The 22,301-nt window shown below is 45.4% G+C and overlaps 1 protein-coding gene and 1 long non-coding RNA gene across 3 annotated transcripts; one reads left to right on the plus strand and one right to left on the minus strand.

Annotated features, from left to right (window-relative positions):
- Positions 1-955: 955 nt before the first annotated feature.
- LOC308675656 lies at positions 956-4,585 on the minus strand. The gene is made up of 3 exons (XR_014028179.1): positions 4,537-4,585; positions 3,713-3,913; positions 956-1,104 (listed from the first exon to the last, which is right to left on the minus strand). It is a non-coding gene; the product is annotated as an uncharacterized lncRNA (long non-coding RNA).
- Positions 4,586-4,590: 5 nt separating this feature from the next.
- On the plus strand, positions 4,591-21,770 carry LOC308675655 (protein-arginine deiminase type-1-like). 2 transcript variants are annotated; one of them, XM_081341121.1, is made up of 16 exons: positions 4,591-5,024; positions 7,471-7,648; positions 8,964-9,036; positions 9,321-9,382; positions 9,844-9,961; positions 10,311-10,436; positions 11,236-11,414; positions 12,003-12,106; positions 12,235-12,346; positions 12,761-12,868; positions 13,215-13,369; positions 13,942-14,086; positions 16,364-16,457; positions 17,289-17,380; positions 19,315-19,542; positions 20,308-21,770. In XM_081341121.1, exons 1-16 carry the CDS (start codon positions 4,933-4,935, stop codon positions 20,539-20,541), a joined length of 2,100 nt encoding a protein of 699 aa, XP_081197247.1. In that variant the 5' UTR covers positions 4,591-4,932; the 3' UTR covers positions 20,542-21,770. The 2 variants fall into 2 exon arrangements, with proteins under 2 accessions (XP_081197247.1, XP_081197248.1); XM_081341122.1 differs by having other exon boundaries at positions 20,282-20,346.
- Positions 21,771-22,301: the final 531 nt, after the last annotated feature.

Below are 22,301 nucleotides of genomic sequence, written 5' to 3' on the forward strand. Positions count from 1 at the left end.
TTCGTTAAGGTGCTTCCAAGTGAAAGGCATCACGCAGGAATGCAATCATTCAAAGCTTTATTTAACGATAAAGTAAATAGAAAGAGTTCCCTGGCATAGAGGCGTCCATGCCTGGGTTGAGCTCATGGATAGGCGAGCAAGCAAGCAGAAGAGAGAAAAAAGAGAACAGAGAGAGAGCAGCCCCTGAGCAGAGGTTTTTATGGGGGGTCTTGGCCCCTCCCTAGATCAGCAAGCAAGCAGAAGAGAGAACAAAGAGATCAGAGTGAGCAAGCAAAGAGCAGCCCCTGAGCATAGGTATTTATGGGGGGTCTCAGCCCCTCCCTTACCATAAAACTCTCTCGCCAATGGGGCTGCAGGGGCCGGGGAGCCCTGACCCACCAGTGGGAGCAAAGAAGCCTCTTTGCTCCCATCTGATGACCTTTTTGGGGAACTGCCATGGCTGGCACAAGACATCTAACACGTAAGGCATGGCTCACACCCAAAGCGACACACACAATGAGCAAACAATTAACCCAATGAACAAACACACCTTAATCAGGTAAGCGTGACTCTCGGAGTGCAGATGGGACAAAAGCAAACAAAAAGCAGGCTTGAGCAAAGTTCTATCAAATCATGCTTGGCTCTGATCAAGAAGTTCTTGCCAAAAGGTCAAAATTAGGGTCATCCCACCAAGCTTATTGGAAAAAAATGTTTGTCTCCGTGCGATAAATCTGTGAAATTCACGCTTGTAGGATGTCTACGGAGATTCTCAAGTCATCCAAGCCCCAAAAGCTGCTTTTTCAGGAGGCAACTGGACGTTCTTGTTTTTCCTTGGAAGGCGTTTCGCTTCTCCTCCAAGAAGAGCTGGATCAAAGCTGAAGAACCTCCTTGGACGAGAAGCAAAACGTCTTCCGAGAAAAAACAAGGAAGTCGGCAGTTGCCTCCTGAAAAAAAGCAGCTTTGGGATGTGATCGTAAGATGTTGTGATGGCTGTGCCCCTTTGTCAGGGCAGTAGACAACTCCACGCAGGGTGACTATATATCAAGGTCTTGGAAGACTCAAGCTGGCATCTTCACATCTCCACTGTACGTCCAGGCTTCTCCTGGGTGTGAAAACACTAGGACTCTGCGGGGAGGAACAGATGATGGATTATGGGGGTTTATGAGCAGCGTTATTCGCTCCTAAGTCGCTTTCGAGACAGAAAATTGACAAGCTTACACATCGTCCCATCAGTCCAACCTCAACTGGGTTTGCTTAACTGCTTCTCTATTTCTTACGGAAGAATAAAGGTAAAAGGTAAAGGTTCCCCCACACATGCGTGCTAGTCGTTTCTGACTCTAGGGGCCAGTGCTCATCTCCGTTTCAAAGCCGAAGAGCCAGAGCTTGTCCGAGGACGTCTCCGTGGTCGTGTGGCCGGCATGACTAGACGCCAAAGGCGCACGGAACGCTGTTCCCACCGTAGCGGTCCCTGTTTTTCTACTTGCATTTTTACGTGCTTTCGAACTGCTAGGTTGGCAGAAGCTGGGATGGGTAACAGGCACTCACTCTGTTACGCGGCACTCGGGATTCGACCCGCCAAACTGCCGACCTTCTGATCGACAAGCTCAGCATCCTAACCCACTGAGCCACCACGTCCCTTACGGAAGAATAAATTAATACAAATCTAACCCTCCAGAAAAGGACCAATCAAGAGGAAGGCAGACATCTTGTCTTTCCCAAAGACAAAGTGAAAGGGAGATCTGCTGCCGGCATCAAGCTCCCTGCGCCCTGTGCGTTCCCACAGAGAGGGCCTCCTCAGGGTGCCACCGGTCAGAGAATGTAGATTGGTGGCCCCCAGGGGGAGGTCTTTCTCTGTGGGCGCCCCGGAGCTATGGAACCAGTTACCGGTTGAGCTCCGGACGGCGCCCGATCTTCGCTCCTTTCGCCGCGATCTGAAAACATACCTGTTCGAACAAGCCGGCCTGGCCTGAGGGGGGATTGGTGGGGTTTTACTATCATTTTATTGGGGTTTTATTATTGTATTTATTGTTGGGCATGTATTTAATTACTTTTTAATTTTTGTAGCTTTGTGTTTTATTCTTGCCCTGTACACCGCCCTGAGTCCTTCGGGAGAAGGGCGGTATAGAAATATTAATAAATTAAATTAAATTAAAAAAACTTCAAAGCAAAAGCAGCCTCTTAAAAACGGCCTCCTCCCGGTTTAAGGAGGGATAATTTTTGTTTTATCTCAGAAAAGGTGCTAATTGGCTTAAACAGAAGCTGGCAAATTGAACCCTCACTCATTAAGGGACCCTGGATGTACATTCAACACCTTCAAGCATTAGCGTAATTGTCAAAAAAAAATGTGCGTGTGTGTGCTTGTATTACAGGTAGGCCTTGACAACCACGGTTGAGCTAAGTGGGACGTTTGTCCCATTTTACGACGTTTTGCCACAGTTGTGAATCACTGCAGTGATGAAGCTAGTTACACAGTTGTTAAGTGATACCTGTCTTCCCCATTGGCTTTGTTTGCCAGAAGTTCTCAAAAGGGGACAGGGCACTGCGACTGTCATAAATATGAGTCAGTTGCTAAGAATCTGAATTTTCATCACTTGACCAAAATGCCTATTGATACTGCAACAGTCCTAGATGTAAAAAAAAATAATATTTATTTAATTGGTTTTATATACCGCCCTATTCCCGAAGGACTCAGGGCGGTTTACAGGGCAAAGTTAAAAAACAATATAAGTTAAAATAGAGTTAAAATAAAATTAAATAACAATTAATAGCCCCAAAAGTTAAAAATTTAAAAATTTAAAACCCTTCAGTCCAGGCCAGATAAATCAAATAACCAGGTTTTTAGGTCCCGGCGAAACGAACGAAAGTCGGGGGCAGTCCGGAGATCCACAGGCAGATCATTCCCACAGAGAACGCCCTTCCCCTGGGGATCACCCACCGGCACTCAAAATGGTCTTAAATGATTTTTTGCAGGGCCGGTTATAACTTTCAACAGTCATTAAATGAACTATTACCTGCACTTAAATATTCATATATGCTATACAGCTCCATGATTCTGTAATTGTTCAATGAACAGAATGTTTGGGGCCTCTGTGAAAAGCACGATCTGGTCCACAAAATTGCAAAACCAATTATTTTATGCCTATTCCCCCATGACCTCTGTCTTCTTGGCATGTCATAAACTAGTATTTATTTTTAATCTGTAAACTGTCCTTTTATCAATTTCTGGTCTTTATTGATGTTTGTATTCCTTTTTGGCTTAACACTGGTGTTACAAAAATGCCCATCGGTGGGAGTGGATTATGCACTGTACACAATTTTTTTTCCCCTTTCACGGAATTGGGGCAAGAAAATATGGCTCAGCTTTTAAAAATAACAGGAAGATTCGTTGGTTTGATGGGGACTCTATTGCTAAACTGTACCAGGAATACTGGATAAATAAGACATGGATATTTATTGGATCGTCACTCATCTCAGCTATTCCTTGTGTGCTGAAATTAAACTTCTTATTTAGTTAAACTCTGGAGACAGCCTTCTTCTTTGGTGTCTAAGCCAAATCTGATTCTCCCAGATGGAGGGAGAATCTAAACTTTTTTCATCAGTTTAAGATGGCAAGCTTCTCTGCCCAAAATCTATGCTTGGCTTCTAACGTCTCCTAAAGATGCTTGGCTTCAAAACTGAGCTGTGTTTTAAGAAACCAAGTTCATTTTATCCTTCGTCTCAAATACAAACATACCTCTGGGAACTAAGACGCAGGATTTGGCGACTCCTATTTGCAGGGCTCCTAAAATCTCTTTTATTCCAGAGCGGGGAGGTAGCTGTCCCGTTTTCAAAACTCTTCTTCCGCGGATCTCAAGTGCTCCAGATAAATCACCGCCCTGAATGTCTGGATCTCAGCTAAAGATGCGTGTCGAGTTCGCGACTTACTTCTTTCCAGCTAGAAAAGACAAAATCTTTACAATTTGGCACGGAAGGATTAGACGTTTGAATAGGGTTTGTGGGTGCGCTATTGGCTTTTACTGCTGTTTTTTTTTAAAAAATTGTTTTAGAATGTTTTAAAGATTTCATGTATGGCTGTGAAAGTAGGACCATAAGAAAGGCCGAGCGCCAAAGAATTGAGGCCTTTGAGCTATGGTGCTGGAGAAGACTCCTGCGAGTCCCTTGGACTGCAAGGCGATCAAACCGGTCAGTCCTAGAGGAGATCAACCCTGACTGCTCTTCAGAAGGCCAGATCCTGAACCTAAAAGATACTTTGGCCACCTAATGAGAAGGAAGGACTCACTGGAGAAGAGCCTCATGCTGGGAAAGGTTGAGGGCAAGAGAAGAAGGGGACGACAGAGAAGGAGGTGGCTGGATGGAGTCACTGAAGCAGCAGGCGTGAGCTTAAATGGACTCAAGATGGTAGAGGACAGGAAGGCCTGGAGGAACGTTGTCCATGGGGTCGCAATGGGTCGGACACAACTTCGCAGCTAACGACAACAAAGATTTCATGGGTGGACAGGCAGTGAAAGCTGTAATAGAGCTCCTCCAAAAGTAAAAGCTAAAGATTTCGATTCTAACCTATGTTTCTGAATCGTGAGCTTCCCAGAGCCTTCTGCTGAGATGGGCAGCTGTAGAAATCAAATCTAAATAAATAAACCTGTCTCAGCCAAGAAGATGGATTACTTTCTAAGACGTCTCCACGCCTGCTGGCTACTTCCTCCTCCTTTGCCCTGGGGTGGTTGCTGATGATAACTCTTTTTTGGCTAGCTCCCAAATCAGCCATCTGAGCTCCGAAAGGCAGGAATAGGAAGTGCACCAGCCTATCATAGGGCAGGGTGGAGAGGGTGAGCAGGTGGCCACCCCACTTTTTCCCCTTTAAAACCTCTCCCTCCCAACGCAGGGAACCTTATTCCAGAGCCTTCAAACCCACCCACCCCTGGAAGACGGAAAAAAAAAGAAAAAATTCCACCCAAAATGCCTGTACAGAGGTGTGTCCAGCTTTCCACCCAGGAGGTTACCAGCCTTGTTCACATTCTGGGCACTGAACTCTGCCTGGACATCTGCGGGTAAGCATCCGGACATTTAACTTTTGTTTTTTTGATTTACAGAAGGAGAACTTAAAAAAGACGCTTTCGGTTTCGCAAAGGGCCCTTTTTTGCAGCTGAAATTTAGCAGAGAACTTTTTATTTATTTTGCGTCTGTGGCATACGCCTTTTCATTTCACAATTATTAGTTGCCCGGGATGGGTGGGTGGAGAGGGGTTTGCTAAATAGCTCAAAAGCATCTTTAAAGGTGAGTGAGGTATCTCCCCCCCCCAAAAAAAAAACACAACCAATCAAACACCGATGCCCAGATTTCTGAACGTTCCCACTGGTGTTTTGTCAAGGAAGCCTCGCCATTAGGTAATCTGCAAAGGTAATGGACAATGCTATCGTTTGTTTTGCTATCTCAAGGCGTTCCTGAACTGCTGACAGGCAGCAGGAAAAATTGCTTGATCTCACAGAGGAAGGGAAGGGCCACGTTGAACTTCCATCCAAGCAGTGATGGCAATAAAAATCTATCACGTTAGCAAGGAAAAAAAACCCCATCTCATTTCCTTCTCTCTCTACACAGTCCTTCCCTGCCTTTGAAACACAAGGCAAAAAGCCATCCACTTTGAAGAATCTTTAAAAAAAAAAAGCTTTATAGTAGTTTAGCATCAAGGTTTTGTCCCGAGAGCAGAAATTAGATTTGGAGGGATGACTAGGGGCTTATTCTGCAAAGATTTTGATTTTTTCCCCCCTGGATCTCTGAGAAGGTAAAAGCCACGGACTTTGTCCTGAAGTATCCTAGGTCAGAGGTTATCAATTTTTTTCTTCACCATGGACCCCCCCCCCCACTTTTAAATAGCTTTCGTGGCCACCGATCATGGGGCCACAGACCCCAAGACTTGAAGATTTAAATCATAATTGTTTCTTCAAGCCTTTGCAGACCCCCTGTGACATTGTGCCCCATGGACCAGAGGTCAAGAACCACTGTCCCAGTTATTCAATGACTCATCCCGAACCCGGATGGGAATCATAGCAAAACTGATGAAATATTTACGTTCTTCCTCTTTCTATTAAAAAAAACCCACAATGCTGCCATCTGTGGTTGCTGTAATTATCATGATTTATTAAAGCAACACCTGTCAGGATTAGATGGAGCTTTTTAAAGGGTTTTTGTGGTTGTTGCAGCAGCAGTGAATGTGTGTGCCCACACATACGCTGAATAAACATTGGCTGTGATCAGTGTATATGAGAGTGCCGCACACCTTGGAAAGGTTGACCGCAAAACAGAATCAGAGGAGGGTGTGAGAAAACCTGGGTGCAGGTAGATGGTGAAGGATCTGCCAAGCAGTTGTCATCTCAAGTGTGAATGCAGCACAATCCTTCCTTGCTGAGCCCACATATACTTAAAAAACTCTTGGGATTGTTGAGTGGGCTCCAAGATGCCATAAGCACAAAGCTCTTGAGAAGGTGAGGGTCTTAAGATGATTTACAGGGGGCAGCAGACTCTTCAAATGCTCTCTTGAAAAACAGTTTTATAGTTTAAGAGTTCCTTTTTCTGCCTTTGTTTTTTGACTATGCACCGGGGAGAAAAATCTGGTTTATTAAAACCACAGAACTAAATTTGGATTAGAAGGGGACTAGATGTGGAGAAAGCAGACACAAAATAGGAAGGATAATAAAAAGGGACAGCTAAATGCAGACTGAATGCGTTCATCCTTGTCACCCGGTGTGCGCTTCTACCCTGCCATGTCTTCACCAGCTTTCGATGCAAAAAGATAAAATACATGCACAATTATCCAGAGTCGATGCTCAACACTGCCCCACCACAGCATCTTCACATTAAGAAGCGTTGTCTCAAACGTGCTTTTTTCCCCCAAAAGGCAACTGAACGTTCTTGGTCTTTTTTTAAAAAACGTTTCGCTTCTCGTTCGAGAAGCTTCTTAGCGAAAACGTTTTTCAAAGAAGGAACTCCAGTTGCCTTTTGGAACAAAAACACACGTGACCTAGACAACTGAAAATCTCCACGGACGTCAGCAAGTATTCCCAGTTTAAAATAATTGTCAGTTGGGATTGTTGGTGGAATTTACCCGAGGAGCCAGGTTAGGGGAAAGTAAATTAGAAATGCAGTTTCCAGTGCTTAAATGTCCCAGGGGTGCCCCCCCAAAAAAAAAGCATTTTGAAAGCCAGTTTTCCATTGCCAAATTCACTGGGGGTAGATTCCCAGCTTTTGGCTGGCTGCAGTTAGCCAACGACAAGAGTTTGCTATGCTCTTTTGGAGGGATTATTCCTTCAGTCAAAAAATATCTTGGACGTTAGGAGTCAGATCTCACCCATATTTATGAGGTGGTTTGGCAAGGAACCAACAGAACTATTCCTGGGGCTGATGGCAATGTGGGGAAGTGGGGAAGAAGCTACATGTCTCGATCTGTTTTGTGACCTAAATGGGAAGGTTTTTTTTCAACGAGCGGCGTCTTTCTTTCAGAGCAGCCCCAAGGGCTGCGACCTGCTTTCAGATCTCGGTCACCCAGGGCCTGAACATCTACGCTGACCACATGTCAAAATCCAAGTTCTCTTGCCCTGGCTCAAAATGGCCGCTGGACAAGAACGTCAAGTTCACCGCCACCGCGGATGCTCCAAGCGCCGAAGTCAATGACAAAAAGGTGAGGACGGAAACGTTGGCCAAAGATTGCTTCTCATCTGCAACAGGTCCTGGGATTTGTAGGCCTCATTTAAGACCGCAAAACCATTTCCTTGAACAAAACCATCGTAAAATAAACCAGCGGAACGACTTGCCTGCAGAAGCTGTGGGTGCGCCAACAAATGGAGGTTTTTAATAAGAGACCGGACAGCCATTTCTCTGGAACGGTATAAGGTCTAGGAGCAGGAGGTTGGGCTAGAAGACCTCCAAGGTCCCTTCCAACCATTATTTGTCATCGTAAGCTCTGCAATAAGCCTGGTTTATGAAGTTCATGTTAGATGTTTTGTGCCAGCCATGGCAGTTCCCCAAAAAGGTCATCAGATGGGAGCAAAGAGGCTTCTTTGCTCCCACTGATGGGTCAGGGGTCCCCGGCCCCTGCAGCCCCATTGGTGAGAGAGTTTTATGGTAAGGGAGGGGCTGAGACCCCCCATAAATACCTCTGCTCAAGGGGCTGCTCTTTGTTCTATTCTAGTCTAGTCCAGCTATGCTATGCTTGCTTGCTCTGTTCTCTCTTCTGCTAGCTTATAATCCAGGCATGGAGGCCTCCATGCCAGGAAACTCTATTTACTTTATCGTTAAATAAAGCTTCATATGATTGCATCTCTGCATTATGCTTTTCACTTGGAAGCACCTTAACGATCCATCGACCTTGTGAGACCATCTCACAGTTCAGATAATTGCACTAATTGGAAATCAAAAAAGGGCTTAAACTTGGCAAGGGAAACCAGCGGAGAATTCTAGCGGGGGAAGACAAAAAAAAATGAATTCATTCGGTGGGTTCTCAAACTCACCTCCTTCAGCGGATCCTTGTCAAGATACAACGGGAGAATTGTTTTAAAAGCCAAGTGAGATCAAAATGCAGGGTAAGGTTTTATTAGAGCCGTGGTTAAAATGCAGCATTGCAGGCTAGTTCTGCCAACTGCCAGAAGTTCGATCCTGACTGGTTGAAAGTTAACTCAGCCTTCCATCCTTGTGAGGTTGGTAAAATGAGGACCCAGATTGTTTGGGGGTGGGGTGGGGGCAATATGCTGACTGCAAACTGCTTAGAGGGGGCTGTAAAGCACTGTGAAGCGGTATATAAGTCTAAATGCTATTGCTATTTATCCACCATGAAGCAAATTAGAAATTTCCCAGTTATATGTTCCCTTTGTGCACAGGCACACCCTGGTACCTTATCCAGTTGAAAACAGAGGTGCGTTAGAGAGGGGGGGCTTTTAAGGGGTGCCATTCCCCAATATCCTTTGACTTAAATTTATTATTTGGTGGTATAATTGCAGATCAGCGTTTCCTACTACGAAGCTAATGGCAAGGACCCAATTGCCAAAGCGATTCTGCATATTACCTGCATAGGTGAGCTGGCAGGGGTGGACAGGTGTGGCAACGGCCCAAAGGGTGAATTTGAGGGGGGGGGCTGTATCTCAGCACATCTGGATAGGCAAACCCTGGCCGGATCAGACTTGGATCAAGCAGGGGGAAAGGAGATGCCTAACTAAAAGTGCCCCCAAAATATACTTTTCTTGCAGAAAAATGAGACTGGGATGCAAGGAGAGGCTTTGAATGGGAATAATGAAGTTTGTTTTACACACACACACACACACACACACACACACACACACTTTGTTTTCCTGCTGCAGAAATGTCCTTGGATGCGGATATAAACCGTTCGGGAACGGTGACCAGAGGAGGGAGTCAAAAGGTAAAGATTATTATTTTTTTTGAAGCAGAATGCCAGGGAAGAAAATATTTGTAACATATTGCAAACTGAGGGCTTAGGGAGCTGATGGCATTATGGGCTGCTTCTCCTGCTGGCGAGGGAGGATCGGACTTGCTAACACATCTGGGGCACACCTGGCTAGGGAGGTGCCGTCATGAGCTCACCCGGCTAATTGCAATCATATAAACGTAACGAATAAATACATAATAAATGAAATTGTAGCTGGATCAACCGGGAAGCATGTGCTGCTTCTCACAAGGGCTCCCGAGACTCGAAATTGATCTTCTGGCATCTTCTGGATGTGGTTATTTTTTCATACCCTCCACACCGAGAGGAGGAACAGATCCTGGCTTTTGGGGGGTGGGGGTGGGGAAAGGCAGAGCCACAGAGGGACCCCACTTTTGCCGATGTCCATCCTGACATCAGGGTTCCCGTCCCTGCAGGATCAGTGGAGTTGGGGGCCGGATGGAAAAGGCGCCATTCTCTTGGTGAACTGTGACCGAGACAATCCTACAGCGGTAGAGGAAGACAACAAGGACACCGTGTTGACAACCAAGGAAGGTAGGCAGCAGCAACCAATGCTAAGGGCAGTTTTTTTTCTCCATCTCAGAAGCTTCTTAAGAGGTGTGGACTTCCAACATGCGCAATCTGTATAAAAGCAGTGTTGCAACGGAAGCACACCACTAGGTCCTCAGACTGCTTGATGGCCCGTATCATATCCCAAAGTTATCAGTAAGTGTTCATGCCGCGCCCCCACGGTCACACAACCTGACACGTAAGAAATTGGGAATAGGTTAGGAACGGTTGAAGTCGTCAACCAAGCTAAGGCCAGATTATGGTCAATGAAAGCGCGAGGCCACAAGTCAAAGTTTTTCTGGCTGAATTGGAATTGAATGGATTCTCCTTTTAGACCTCGAGGACATGTCCCGTATGATCCTGACCGCTCAGGGGCCCAGTGAAATTTTTGAAAAACACCAGCTGACTCTTCGCATCTCGGAAGCGGATTCGGACAAAGTGGGGGTCTTCCACGCTCGAGGTACGTGTTGAAGGCCAGCAGGCCTTTGGGCTTCAGGAATGAAGCTGAAGGTGGATGAAGCAAAGACCCAAAAGGAGAGTGCTTATTCTAGATTCTCTGAGCAACCATGGTGTCTGGTTCTCCCTTTTCATGCTCCTCATGTAGGGAAAATAAGGTAGCATTTTCAAGCCAATACCAATCTTCCTTGTCCCGCACCAAAGAGGAGGTCCATAATTTTGCTATGACAGATCAAAAGTTTGACCAGCTCTCTGGTCACCAATGATGACCAACCACAAGTTCCTTCGGTATCTCAAAAGGTTAATGTGCTTGGGTTTAATTATGTATAGGTTCTCCTCCATGAGCAGGGAACTGGACTAGAAGACCTCCAAAGTCCCTTCCAGCTTCTATTCTATTCTATTCTATTCCATTCCATTCCATATTTTCTATTCTATTCTATTCTATTCTATTCTATTCTATTCTATTCTATTCTATTCTATTCTATTCTATTCTATTCTAATTCTATTCTATTCTATTCTATTCTATTCTATTCTATTCTATTCTATTCTATTCTAACTCTATTCTATTCTATTCTATTTCCACTTCTAATATTTCTATTTCTAATTCTATTCTTCTGTTCTGTTGTTCTATTCTGCATTCTATTCTATTCTTCTGTTCTGTTGTTCTATTCTGCATTCTGTTCTATTATTCTATTCTGTTCTATGCACATTGCTTAAAACTGCATAGATCTGGATAAAGGTGTATATATTTGCTTCCAAGAAATAAAAGAAACGAATAAAACAGATTGGGTTTTGATTCACAGTCAAGAAGGCGCAGAGACGTTACCAACATGTTCTAGGATCTGGAAAGATATCCTACCTTGTAAAATGGGAACTTGGTCAAGTGGAGAGCGTTTTCTATGTGGAAGGGCTGAAATTTCCAGACGCTGACTTCCCAGGGCTGGTCACTTTCCACGCTTCACTCATAGAGATCACCGGGAAGGTATGGAGAACATCAAAGAGAACATGGGGAGAGAGAGAGAGAGAGAGGGAAGCGGCTTTGACAGGAAAACAGAGAAAGCGCCTGGAGTGCTTTTTCAATCTTCATCCCAAGTCCTCTCTAGGACCTTCTTCACTTATCGGCTACTCAAGAGTAGGCAGGTCAGGAAACAGACTCCAGAAGACTACAAGAATTCTATTTTATTATTGTAGAGTATGGTAACAGAATCTTGAAATCTTCCATTTCCTTTAGCCTGTGATAGTAAAAAGGATCAAGGTGACATTGTCTTGAGCTTCCTTCTTACCCCTCTTCCTTTTCCTGGACTAAAGAGAATGTTTACCTGTCTTGTTTTTTTTAATTCAAAGTTAGCTCTGTACTCCTAAATCAGGGGTCTTCAAAGTTGGCCCTTTGATGACTTGTGGACTTCAACTCCCAGAATTCCCCTGAGTGGCTGGGGAAATGGAGAAGTCCACAAGTCACCAAAGGGCCAACTTTGAAGACCCCCCTGTCCTAAATCCTGTAACTTTTAAATGTTTAAATGCCTCTTTCTGAAATCCAATGTATTTCTTGGTCCATTTCTCCTTGCTTCAGAAGGACCCACAAATTTCCATTTTCACGGATACTTTGGTCTTCCGGGTCGCTCCGTGGATTATGACCCCAAACACCTTGCAGCCAGTTTCTGTTTATATCTGCAGGTAAGGAGACACGGACCAACGTACATTTATGAAGCTTCCTGGACACCCACCATCACATTTGGTGAACACCCAAGCCCTTCTCTCTCCTCTTTTTTCTAACATCTCCACCTGTTCCTCTGAATACACAGCATCGATTATAATACGGATTTTGTGGAACATGTAAGGAAGCTTGCCACAGAAGCTGGATGCAAATTTATTGTCTGCCCGGAAGAGGAAAATCGCGGTGACAGTTGGATACAGGTAGGTCACAAACTCTAGGCCATGTTGGACAGGTGGTCTGCCAAATGAGATCCCCATGCTACTGGGGAAGAAACTGGGGTAGTCCTTATCCTGTACATCTCCGGAAATAATTGGAAGCGTTTTTATCAATCCTAAATGGGATCTCTTTCCTAGGAGCACACATCCACTGGCGTGGTAACATCAAAGGCTCAATTGAAAGCCGTACAAATCCTTAGGCATATTCACGGTCGTGGATATTTTTCCGTGTTGCAGTAACCCCTGTATCTAGATCATTTTTTAAAAAAAGTAATTTTAGTAAAGAAATCCCTAGTTCCTTTGCCTTCTGTTTCAAGAGACTGAGATCAAAGTTTCTATAATCCGTTGGCCACCCTAAAGAGGCGACACTTTTAATTTTATTTCAACCTGTCAACTTAGGATGAGATGGAGTTTGGGTACACACAGGCTCCCCACAAAACATTCCCGGTGGTCTTTGACTCTCCAAGGAACAGAGGGCTGAGAGACTTCCCCTTTAAGAAGGTTTTGGTAAGTAGTTTTTCTCCCCCCCCCCCGATTTAATCTTGGCTGCTGAAAAATCACAGCCCGCATTTTCTTCTCAACTTTCGCTTGCAAGAAAATAAAAAAAAATCACTAGTTTCCTCACATCTGTTCATGAAAGGTGAGATGGATAGGGTTAGGAGGCCTAGATCAAGTTTTATATGCATTTATCTCAATCTGTCAAATAAGGGCACGGATAAAAAGATGATGTCATGGTTCCCGACAGATGAAACTCTTTGAAAGAACTTTGGATGTTTTGCATTGACAGGTGGTTGAGTAAGGTCTGCTTGATTTGACGCAAACTGTTGGTTTTTCCACACTCCCTCCCCCCAAGGGTCCAGATTTTGGGTACGTAAAACGGGAACTATCCTTGGAGGTGTCTTCTTCCAGCCTGGATTCATTTGGGAATCTTGAAGTCAGCCCTCCGGTGAACGTCAAAGATAAGGAATATCCCCTTGGGCGTATCCTAATAGGGAATGCGTTGCCTAGGTAAGTGATAACAGGAGAAGTGTTGGATTCCCATGTATCTGTGGTTTAAATTCAGAAGAGTCCCTTGGGTTACCTCTTCCCATATGGAAGTTCTGGAGAAATACAGAGAATTGTACATTTCTCCAAGTTAATTGATGTTCAACCTTCACAGCGAATGCCAGGTGGAACATGGGATAGCAAATTCAATCGTTCCCCTAGCAGACTTGGGGGAACACTTTTGCAAAAAAAAAAAACGCGCATCCGAGCGAAGATTTTAACCAAGTCGCGGAGATCTTTAAAAAATAATGCATTTTTCAAAGGTGGTAAATTGGATGAAGAGGAATTGAATAAAATGGAAAGAGTCTCTTCTTTGGGTGCCAACTGTAATCAAAGACTGTCCCGGCGCCAAAATCTCATCTGACTGGTGACGTTTTGAGTCAACTCAATATGAGAGATGTTAATCACGGTGGCTTGTCTTATAATGCATACCGTATGGCTTAAGGCGATGTGAATCAATCAACTGTGGTGCGTTAACAAATCATGGTTTAACACACCCTGAGAATTCAGGTCCCACTTTTTCTTCTTTTTTTTAGGAACAATCATAAGCCTATGTCCAAACTGGTCCTGGACTTCCTTTACAGTCAGGTTATACAATCTCCCATTGAACTCTACACGGATTGGCTGACCGTGGGACACGTAGATGAATTTCTCAGCTTTGTACCTGCCCCAGACCGGAAGGTATGGCCCCAATCCTTCTTTCAAACTTGAAAGAGCTTTCAGTGACCAATTTACATAATTAGTGACCGTGTGGGATCAACAGCTGCGGGCAGATTTTTATTTTTTTTTGACATTCTGCATTTCCACCCAGCGGTACAGCTTTTAAGGCTTCCATAAACTTGTTCCACCAGACTCTAAGGGTGAAATACGGCTGTATATTTACAGTATTCGCCACCCGGAGACGTTTCTGTTAAGGGAAACCTTAGTCCCGCTTATCCCCCCAAAGAAACTGGCCTACCAAATTATTTCAACTTGCCATTCTTAAGAGCCTTGGTGGAGGAGTGGGCGAATGCCTCCTTAAGTAACACCAGCTGCCTGCAATTAGTGCAGGTTCGAGTCCCACCAGGCTCAAGGTTGACTCAGCCTTCCATCCTTCCGAGGTAGGTAAAATGAGGACCCAGATTGTTGGGGGCAATTAAGCTGACTTTGTAATAATGCCGCATGGGGTGTGTGTGTGTGAAAGCCCTAATAAGCAGGCATATACATAGAATGAAGGCTATTGCTAAGCACATTGATTTGTGCTTCTTAGATTGTAAGCCACCCTGAGTCTTCGGAGAAGGGCGGGATATAAATGGGATTTAAAAAAAAAAAGAGCCTGGAGGTCTATTAGGTGCAGAAATCCACCCATTGGTACATGGCGGTTCTATCATCCAGGTCATGGTTGCCCCAAAGGTGGTTTTTTTCAAAAGGCCGCTGGACTTTTGCTTCTCACAGCAATAGCAATAGAGCTTAGACTTATATCCCGCTTCACAGTGCTTTACGGCCCCCTCTAAGCGGTTTACAGAGTCAGCATATTGCCCCCAACAATCTGGGTCCTCATTTTACCAACCCCGGGATGGAAGACTGAGTAAACCTTGAGCCGGTCAGGATCGAACTGCTGGCAGCAGGCAGTCAGCCTGCGATGCTGCATTCTACCCACCATGCCACCATGGCTCTTATATAGCGATAGCACTTACAGGGCTTGGCAGCCCTCTCTGAGCAGTTTACAGAGTCAGCCTATTGGCCCCAACAATCCGGGTCCTCATTTTACCGACCTCGGAAGGATGGAAGGCTGAGTCGACCTTGAGCCGGTGAGACTCGAACTGCTGGCTGTGGGCAGAGTCAGCCTGCGATGCCGCATTGTAACCACTGTGCCACTCAGAACTGAAGACAAGGGATCGGCTGACAGAACTGAAGAAGCTTCTTGCATGAGAAGTGAAACATCTTCAAGGAAAATCCAAGCCCAGTTGCCTTTTGAAAAAGCACCTTTGGGGCGACCCATCGGCTATATTGCAACTCTTGAGCTCTTTTAGGGGATCCACTGAAGTTCTAACTCAACGGAAACCCTGTTTTGCCACCGGAGGAATAAGAGTTGGAAGGGGACTTGGAGGCCTTCTTGTCCAACCCAGAGGAGGGGAATATTCAGAAGCACCAGTCCTAAAGTTTGAGTAGATGGCTGTTTCCAAGGTGGATCTTTGACCCAGCGGTCAATCTCTAGGACTTGCGGAGACCAAGAACTGGAATTGATTAAACAGCAGGGCTTTAGCACAGAATGAAACCTCTTTCCCAAACAGTCTTGGGAAAGTATTACAGAGGGTAGTGAGCACAGCACAAGACATTGTGGGCTGTCCCCTGACACCACTGGATGACCTCGCTAGGGCCCACTGCCTTGGAAGAGTGAGGAAAATTCTCAGGGATGACTCGCACCCTGGACGGGATCTCTTTACTCTCCTACCATCCGGTAGGAGATATAGGAATATAGCCAGCCGTACCAACAGGCTGAAAAATAGCTTTTATCCGTGGGCTGTTAGGCTTTTAAATGGGACATAATCTCTGTGAACTTACGCAGAATTGACTTGGGAGGTGTGTGGTGTGTGGTGTAGTTGGTTCACATGGTGTGGTAGGATGGAGGGTTTGTTGTCACTGTGTGTTGGGGGGGGAGAGAGCACGGGGGGGGAGGCTCAGCTAATCTCAATGTACACGTTGTACTTTGACAATAAAGGTTTATTATTTTATTATTATTTGACACGACAAAAGGCTGAAATGACTTACCATCCTTCTCCACACACGTGCGATGGACGAAAAAACCTGTTCATGGCCATCAAAGTGCCCGGTCAGCAGCTTCTGGCTGTCCTGCCCTGCGCGAAGAAGCTTCTTCTAAGCTGCTAAATGTCCATTTTAGGCTGCTAGTCCTCTCTCTGTCCTGTAACCTTTTCCCCACCTCTCTGCCTTACTCCCTTTTCTTGCTTCCTCGTTCAGGGTTTTCGCCTGCTGCTGGCCAGCCCCAGAGCCTGCTTCAAACTGCTGGAGGAGAAGAAAAAAGAAGGCCACGGGGAAGCTAAAATGCCTCAAGGTTGGGCTGATTCGTCCTCTCCTGTGTAGAGCCGAAATGAAAGATAGCTGGATTGCACCAGCGCCCCCCCCCCACTTTTTTTGTGTGAAAAGGATGAAGTCAACCCTTGGGCTGGGTTGTGTTAAAAGGGGGTTAGGGTTAGGATTAGATTGGGGAGCCCTGGTCTGTTCCCACCGGGAACAGACCAGGGATCCCCAATCTCAACCTGTGGGCCATGTGAGGTGTTTGCAACAGGGACACGCTAATGGCCACAGAGCATGTGCACGTGAGCAACAGGCACCGGTGCATGCCACTCTCATGGAACCATTCCCTCCCACCCCTCAGAGGCGGACACGTTGGGGGGACTCTGTTCTAAAACTGTTACAACAAACAGCTTTCTATTATAGAATAAGGGACGCGGTGGCTCAGTGGGTTAGGACGCTGAGCTTGTCGATCAGAAGGTCAGCAGTTTGGCGGGTCGAATCCCGAGTGCTGCGTAACAGTGAGCCAGTTACTCGTCCCAGCTTCTGCCAACCTAGCAGTTCGAAAGCACGTAAAAATGCAAGTAGAAAAATAGGGACCACTACGGTGGGAAGGTAACGGCGTTCCGTGCGCCTTTGGCGTCTAGTCATGCCGGCCACGTGACCACGGAGACGTCCTCGGACAAGCGCTGGCTCTTCGGCTTTGAAACGGAGATGAGCACCGGCCCCTAGAGTCGGAAACGACTAGCACGCATGTGCAGGGGAGCCTTTACCTTATTATAGAATAGCCCCAATAATCCTGACTTCTAACAGATTAAAAGACACATGCACACCCAAAACTAAATCAATATTCGTTGTTTTTTTTGAACAGGGATTGAATTCCAGCAAGGTGATTGGCAGCCCCGTTCCATATCAGAAATCATTGCTGATGAATATTTAAGGCGGTGGAATTATTACTGCCAAGTAAGGATCCCCTCTATTCTGCTATTAAATCTGGAGACCGAGTGATCCAAACCCAGCAGAGAGGACCAAGGGATTGTCCGTTGTTCTGTTCAGATGGTCACGAGAGACGATAGAAAATGCGATGGATGAAAAGACAAGGGTTAGCCAGTCCAGCCTTATCTTGCCAATCCAACCGTTCACGAGGGGGCTGTCCAGCTTCTTCTTAAAAAAAAAACCCACAAACCACCAGACGTGGAGAATCCACAGCCTTTCCTAAGCTCTGTTCCACAGACCTTACATTGGGAAAAATTCCTTTATATTTAATCTCAAATTTAAGAAACTGCACCTTGCGTTCATTATTTCTTGCCCCAGTTTTCATGTTCTGGACATGGAAAGCAACTTTAGATCATCTTGTCTACGGCAACCCTCAATCATCCAAGTCGCAGTTGTCCCACAGGTCCTTTTCTTAAAGGCACCTGGATTTTGTTTCCCCCGCCCTTGAGAACGTGTTGCTTTTCATCCATGAAGCCTCTTCGTTTTATCTTCTCTCCATCTCTCCTTTATGTCCCTCAGGTTCAACATCTCCTCTCCTCCACCTTTTCTCCAGGTTGAGCATTCCAAGTTCCTTCAAGCCTGCCCTCAATTCCTAATATCATCTTTGTCCCTCTCCTTTGAACCTGTTGTAACCATGTTTTACACCATCTTCAAGGTGGCCTCCAATAAGAGGAGCCTCAATGGTTGTGTCTTACCAAATGGTAGCACGCGTTTTCTCACGGTTTTGAGGGAGGACTTAAGGAGAGAAAAATGGCCCAACGAATAATCTATAGAAAGATAATCTAAGATTTTGACCCTGGCCTAGCGAGAAAGGAAAGGCTGTGGATCTTAAGATGTACAAGAGGGAAAAAAATGGGTGTGGCGTTTGTGAACTCAACTTCTCTACAAGGCTACCCAAACAGGCACCCTTCGGTTGAGTCAATGCAAATCACACAAACATCTGAAGATGGCAAGTTGGGAAAATGCACAGATCAAAAAGTGAATCCGCGAGGGCCTTAGCTAGTCAGTAAAACATTAAAGCAAGGGTTATACACGAAGAGGGACTTACCTTTCGGATCAAATTCTAAAACTCTCAGAGTCCTCAACTTACAGTTAGTTCACTTAGCGACTTAGGATCATTTTTTACACTTCCGTGACCGTTGCAGCATCCCGCATGGTCACGTCACTTACGTTCAAATGTTTGGCAAATGACTTCACATGACGGTTGCAGTGCGCCTGGGTCGCGATCCCCTTTTGTGACCTTCTGACATGCAAAGTCAACAGAGGAGCCAGATTCGCTCAACAACCGTGTTACTAATTTAACAACTGCGGCGATTCGCTCAACAAATGGTGGCAAGAAAAATCGTAAAGCGGGGCAAAAACCCAATTAGCCAAATAAATTTTGGGCTTTGTTGTTGTTAGCTGCAAAGTCGTGTCCGACCCATCGCGACCCTATGGACAACGTTCATCCAGGCCTTCCTGTCCTCCACCATCTTCTGGAGTCCCTTTAAGCTCACGCCTCCTGCTTCAGGGACTCCATCCAGCCACCTCCTTCTCTGTCGTCCCCTTCTTCTCTTGCCCTCAATCTTTCCCAGCATGAGGCTCTTCTCCAGTGAGTCCTTCCTTCTCATTAGGTGGCCAAAGGATTTGAGTTTCCGCTTCAGGATCTGGCCTTCTAAAGAGCAGCCAGGGTTGATCTCCTCTAGGACTGACCGGTTTGATCGCCTTGCAGTCCGAGGGACTCGCAGGAGTCTTCTCCAGCACCAGAGCTCAAAGGCTTTAGTGTGGCCATTAAGTTGAGGGTTGCCTGTCCTGAAGTTATGGTTTTACTGCGCTCACTTTGTGGGCATGGAAATATTAAGTATGGCTTCACCCTACTCCTTTTTGCTCCTCACTAAAGCATCTCTTTCTTCCCCTTTCAGGAGTGCATTGATTGGAACAGAAAAATCCTTCATCGAGAGCTGGGGCTGACAAAGGACGATGTTATTGAGATACCTCAGCTTTTTCACCCCTTCCTCAAGTACCATCAGCTTCTACATCCTTTTACCGAGTATCCTGAACATCGTTTTTTTCATCCTTTTCCTGAATATCCTCAGCCTCCTAGTCCTGAAAGCATCAAGGCTTCCGCTATGGCTTATTTCCCAGACATGGTAAGACTCCAGCCTCCAACAGCAACAGCCCTTAAGACTTATATACCGCTTCACGGGCTTTGAGGAGAACCGGCCACGAAGTGACTCAACAGCTCCTACCAATCCAAGGTTCAGCTTAATTCAATTCCTATCGTTGTCCTTTGGAGAAGCAGTAGGTATCTCACCGGGAGCCATATATATATGACCTCCTAGTTGCCAACTGTTGGTGTGTTGAATGACGGGAGACACAACACGCGCTTTTGATGTGTTGGTTGGGTTCACGCATCAGGAGAAACCCTTCCAGAGGCTTGCCTGGCTCAAAATATTGGGTGAACGCAGTACTGTGCGTTGTGTTCACTTCTACGGCATCCTTCTGAACAGCTGTAATGTGAAGCTACCATCCAACTGAAGGTGCTGTGACACAGATGGCAAATTAAGGCTTAAATTAGTCGCCCCTAGTAAAGAAGCTATCCTCCTTAAAAGCAGTTGGAGGAGAGTGTTAAAACTTATTGGTCTTCTTACCGTTGAATTTCACTAGGGTACAAAATCACGAAAACTGATTACAGTCTTAATATTACACCAGGGGTAGGCAACCTTGGCTCTTTTATGACTCGTGGACTTCCAACTCCCAGAATTCCTGAGCCAGCCTGGCTCAACTTGGAAACCTCTCCCTTTCCCCTCAGCGTGTCTGGCTGAGGAATTCTGGGAGTTGAAGTCCACAAGTCATAAGAGCGCCGAGGTTGCCTAACCCCTGCATTAGACCAATGTTTTATCTCCCTTCTGCAGGTAAATATGATCGTTCTGGGAAAACACCTGGGCATCCCAAAGCCGTTTGGACCCATCATCCACGGCCAATGCTGCTTGGAGAAAGAGGTCCGCCGTCTCCTGGAGCCGTTAGGATTGTCCTGCAATTTCATTGATGACTACAGATCTTACTACATCGCCCATGGCGATGTTCACTGTGGCACAAATGTCCGTCGGAAGCCTTTTGCCTTCAAGTGGTGGGACATGAAGCCCTGAGGGCCTCACCGCGGCTCCTGTTGTCCACTCAATGAAGATGATGGCACAGGCCTTGCGTGTCTTCTCCCGCACTTCCACAGGAAATCCAGTAACTTTCCAAGAAATCCCGGTCGCTCTTCTTTCATGTGAAGGTGCTCGCAAGCTTCTCTTGGGGTTGATGTTCTCCAGTATCTTAAGCAGGCTCTTTTCAGCTCTGAATGTATCAGGTCTGCAAAATCACCCAAAAGAACAGAGGGCAGCTAATCTGCTGTAACCCTTCTCTTTAGTCGTGCACAGTAATTCTAAAACTAGTTACAGAGGTCTGCTAAGTCATTTGATAATCCTAGTAGGTCCATGGTCCTTCAAAGAATGCTATTTCAGAATCAGAATAGAGATGGAAGGGACCTTGGAGGTCTTCTAGTCCAGCCCCCTGCTCAAGCAAGAGATCCTATACCATTTCAGACAAGTGACTATTGAGTCTCTTCTTCAAAACCTTGAGTGATGAAGCACTCACGACTTCTGCAGGCAAAGCAATTCCACTGGTTAATGGTCCTCGCCGTTAGGAAGTTTCTCCTTAATTCCAGGCTGCTTCTCTCCTTGATTAGTTTCCATCTGTTGCTTCTTGACCTGCCCTCTGGTGCTTTGGAGAATAAATTGACCCCCTCATCTTTGCGGCAACCTCTCCAATATTGGGATACTGCTATCATGTCCCCCCCTAGACCTTCTGTCACATCACCAAAATTCATCGGCTCATGTTTAGTCACCACAGCCTAGATAAGCCAAGTCAGATTGGCACCTATCAAGAAATCACCAAAACACACTCCAATAGATGAAGAAAAAATAAATCCAACAGATTTTCAAAAAAAACAAAACACAACAAGCTGGTCCAAGGTCTTGTGAATCTGGGATGACGGAGTTGAATAAAAATAATTTTTGACATCCAAGTATTTAGTGGCTGGCCCCAGATGCATTACGAAAGCCGACAGCCTTTCCAAGTGTGCAAATCAAAATAATCATATCGAGGAGGAATTCATCCACATTTTAGTTTTACGTTGGTTTCTCTCTATCATTTCAAACACTTGATTCGCAAAGGGGCATTACGAGGGTGCAATAATTGTGAAGTCCACATTTCTTTGGCTGTTTTATTTTTAAATGGAATGCATACCGCTGAATTATTTTATATTTTAAAGAAAAATTGTAGAGGCTTTTCTCGCTGATCAAAATTGCTTGAATAAATTGTGAAGAATTAATCATTCTGTTCCATTTTTTAAAATCAATGCTACTGTTAATATCGTCATCAAGGTAGAACGAGAGGTGAATACAGCTAGTCCCTGACTTACAACAATTCATTTAGTGACTGTTCAAAGTTACCACGGCACTAAAAAAAGTGACAAGACCGTTTTTTCCAGTTGTGACTTTTCAGTATCCCCATAATCACGTGATCCAAATTCAGAGGCTTGGCAACTGACTCGTATTTATGACGAGTCACGTAAGTGTCCCGGGGTCACGTGATTCTCCTTTTGCAACTTTCTGACAAGCAAAGTCAATGAGAAAGACAGATTCGGTTAACAACCGTTTTACTAATTTAACAACTGCAGTGATTCACTTAACATGTGTGGTAAGACTCACTTAGCAAGTGTCTCGCTTCACGACAGAAAATTTGGGTTCAACTGCGGTCGTAAGCTGAGGACCACCTGAACATAGCAAGGAAGAATTTAAAAAAAAATCAGAGCAAGGCGCTATTATTGTCAGTACACCTACGTGGAAAGGATGGAGAATCT

This window comes from Vipera berus (assembly GCF_964194415.1).
Source record: "Vipera berus genome assembly, chromosome: 17".
NCBI classification, from domain to species: domain Eukaryota; kingdom Metazoa; phylum Chordata; class Lepidosauria; order Squamata; family Viperidae; genus Vipera; species Vipera berus.

What these genes read in the sequence shown, in the direction of transcription:
- LOC308675655 (XM_081341121.1), top strand. Translation starts at nt 4,933, where the DNA reads ATGCCTGTACAGAGGTGTGTCCAGCTTTCCACCCAGGAGGTTACCAGC. An exon ending in TCTGCATATTACCTGCATAG is followed by an intron (nt 9,037 to 9,320) that starts GTGAGCTGGCAG and finishes TTCCTGCTGCAG; the next exon opens with AAATGTCCTTGGATGCGGAT. An exon ending in TCATAGAGATCACCGGGAAG is followed by an intron (nt 11,415 to 12,002) that starts GTATGGAGAACA and finishes TCCTTGCTTCAG; the next exon opens with AAGGACCCACAAATTTCCAT.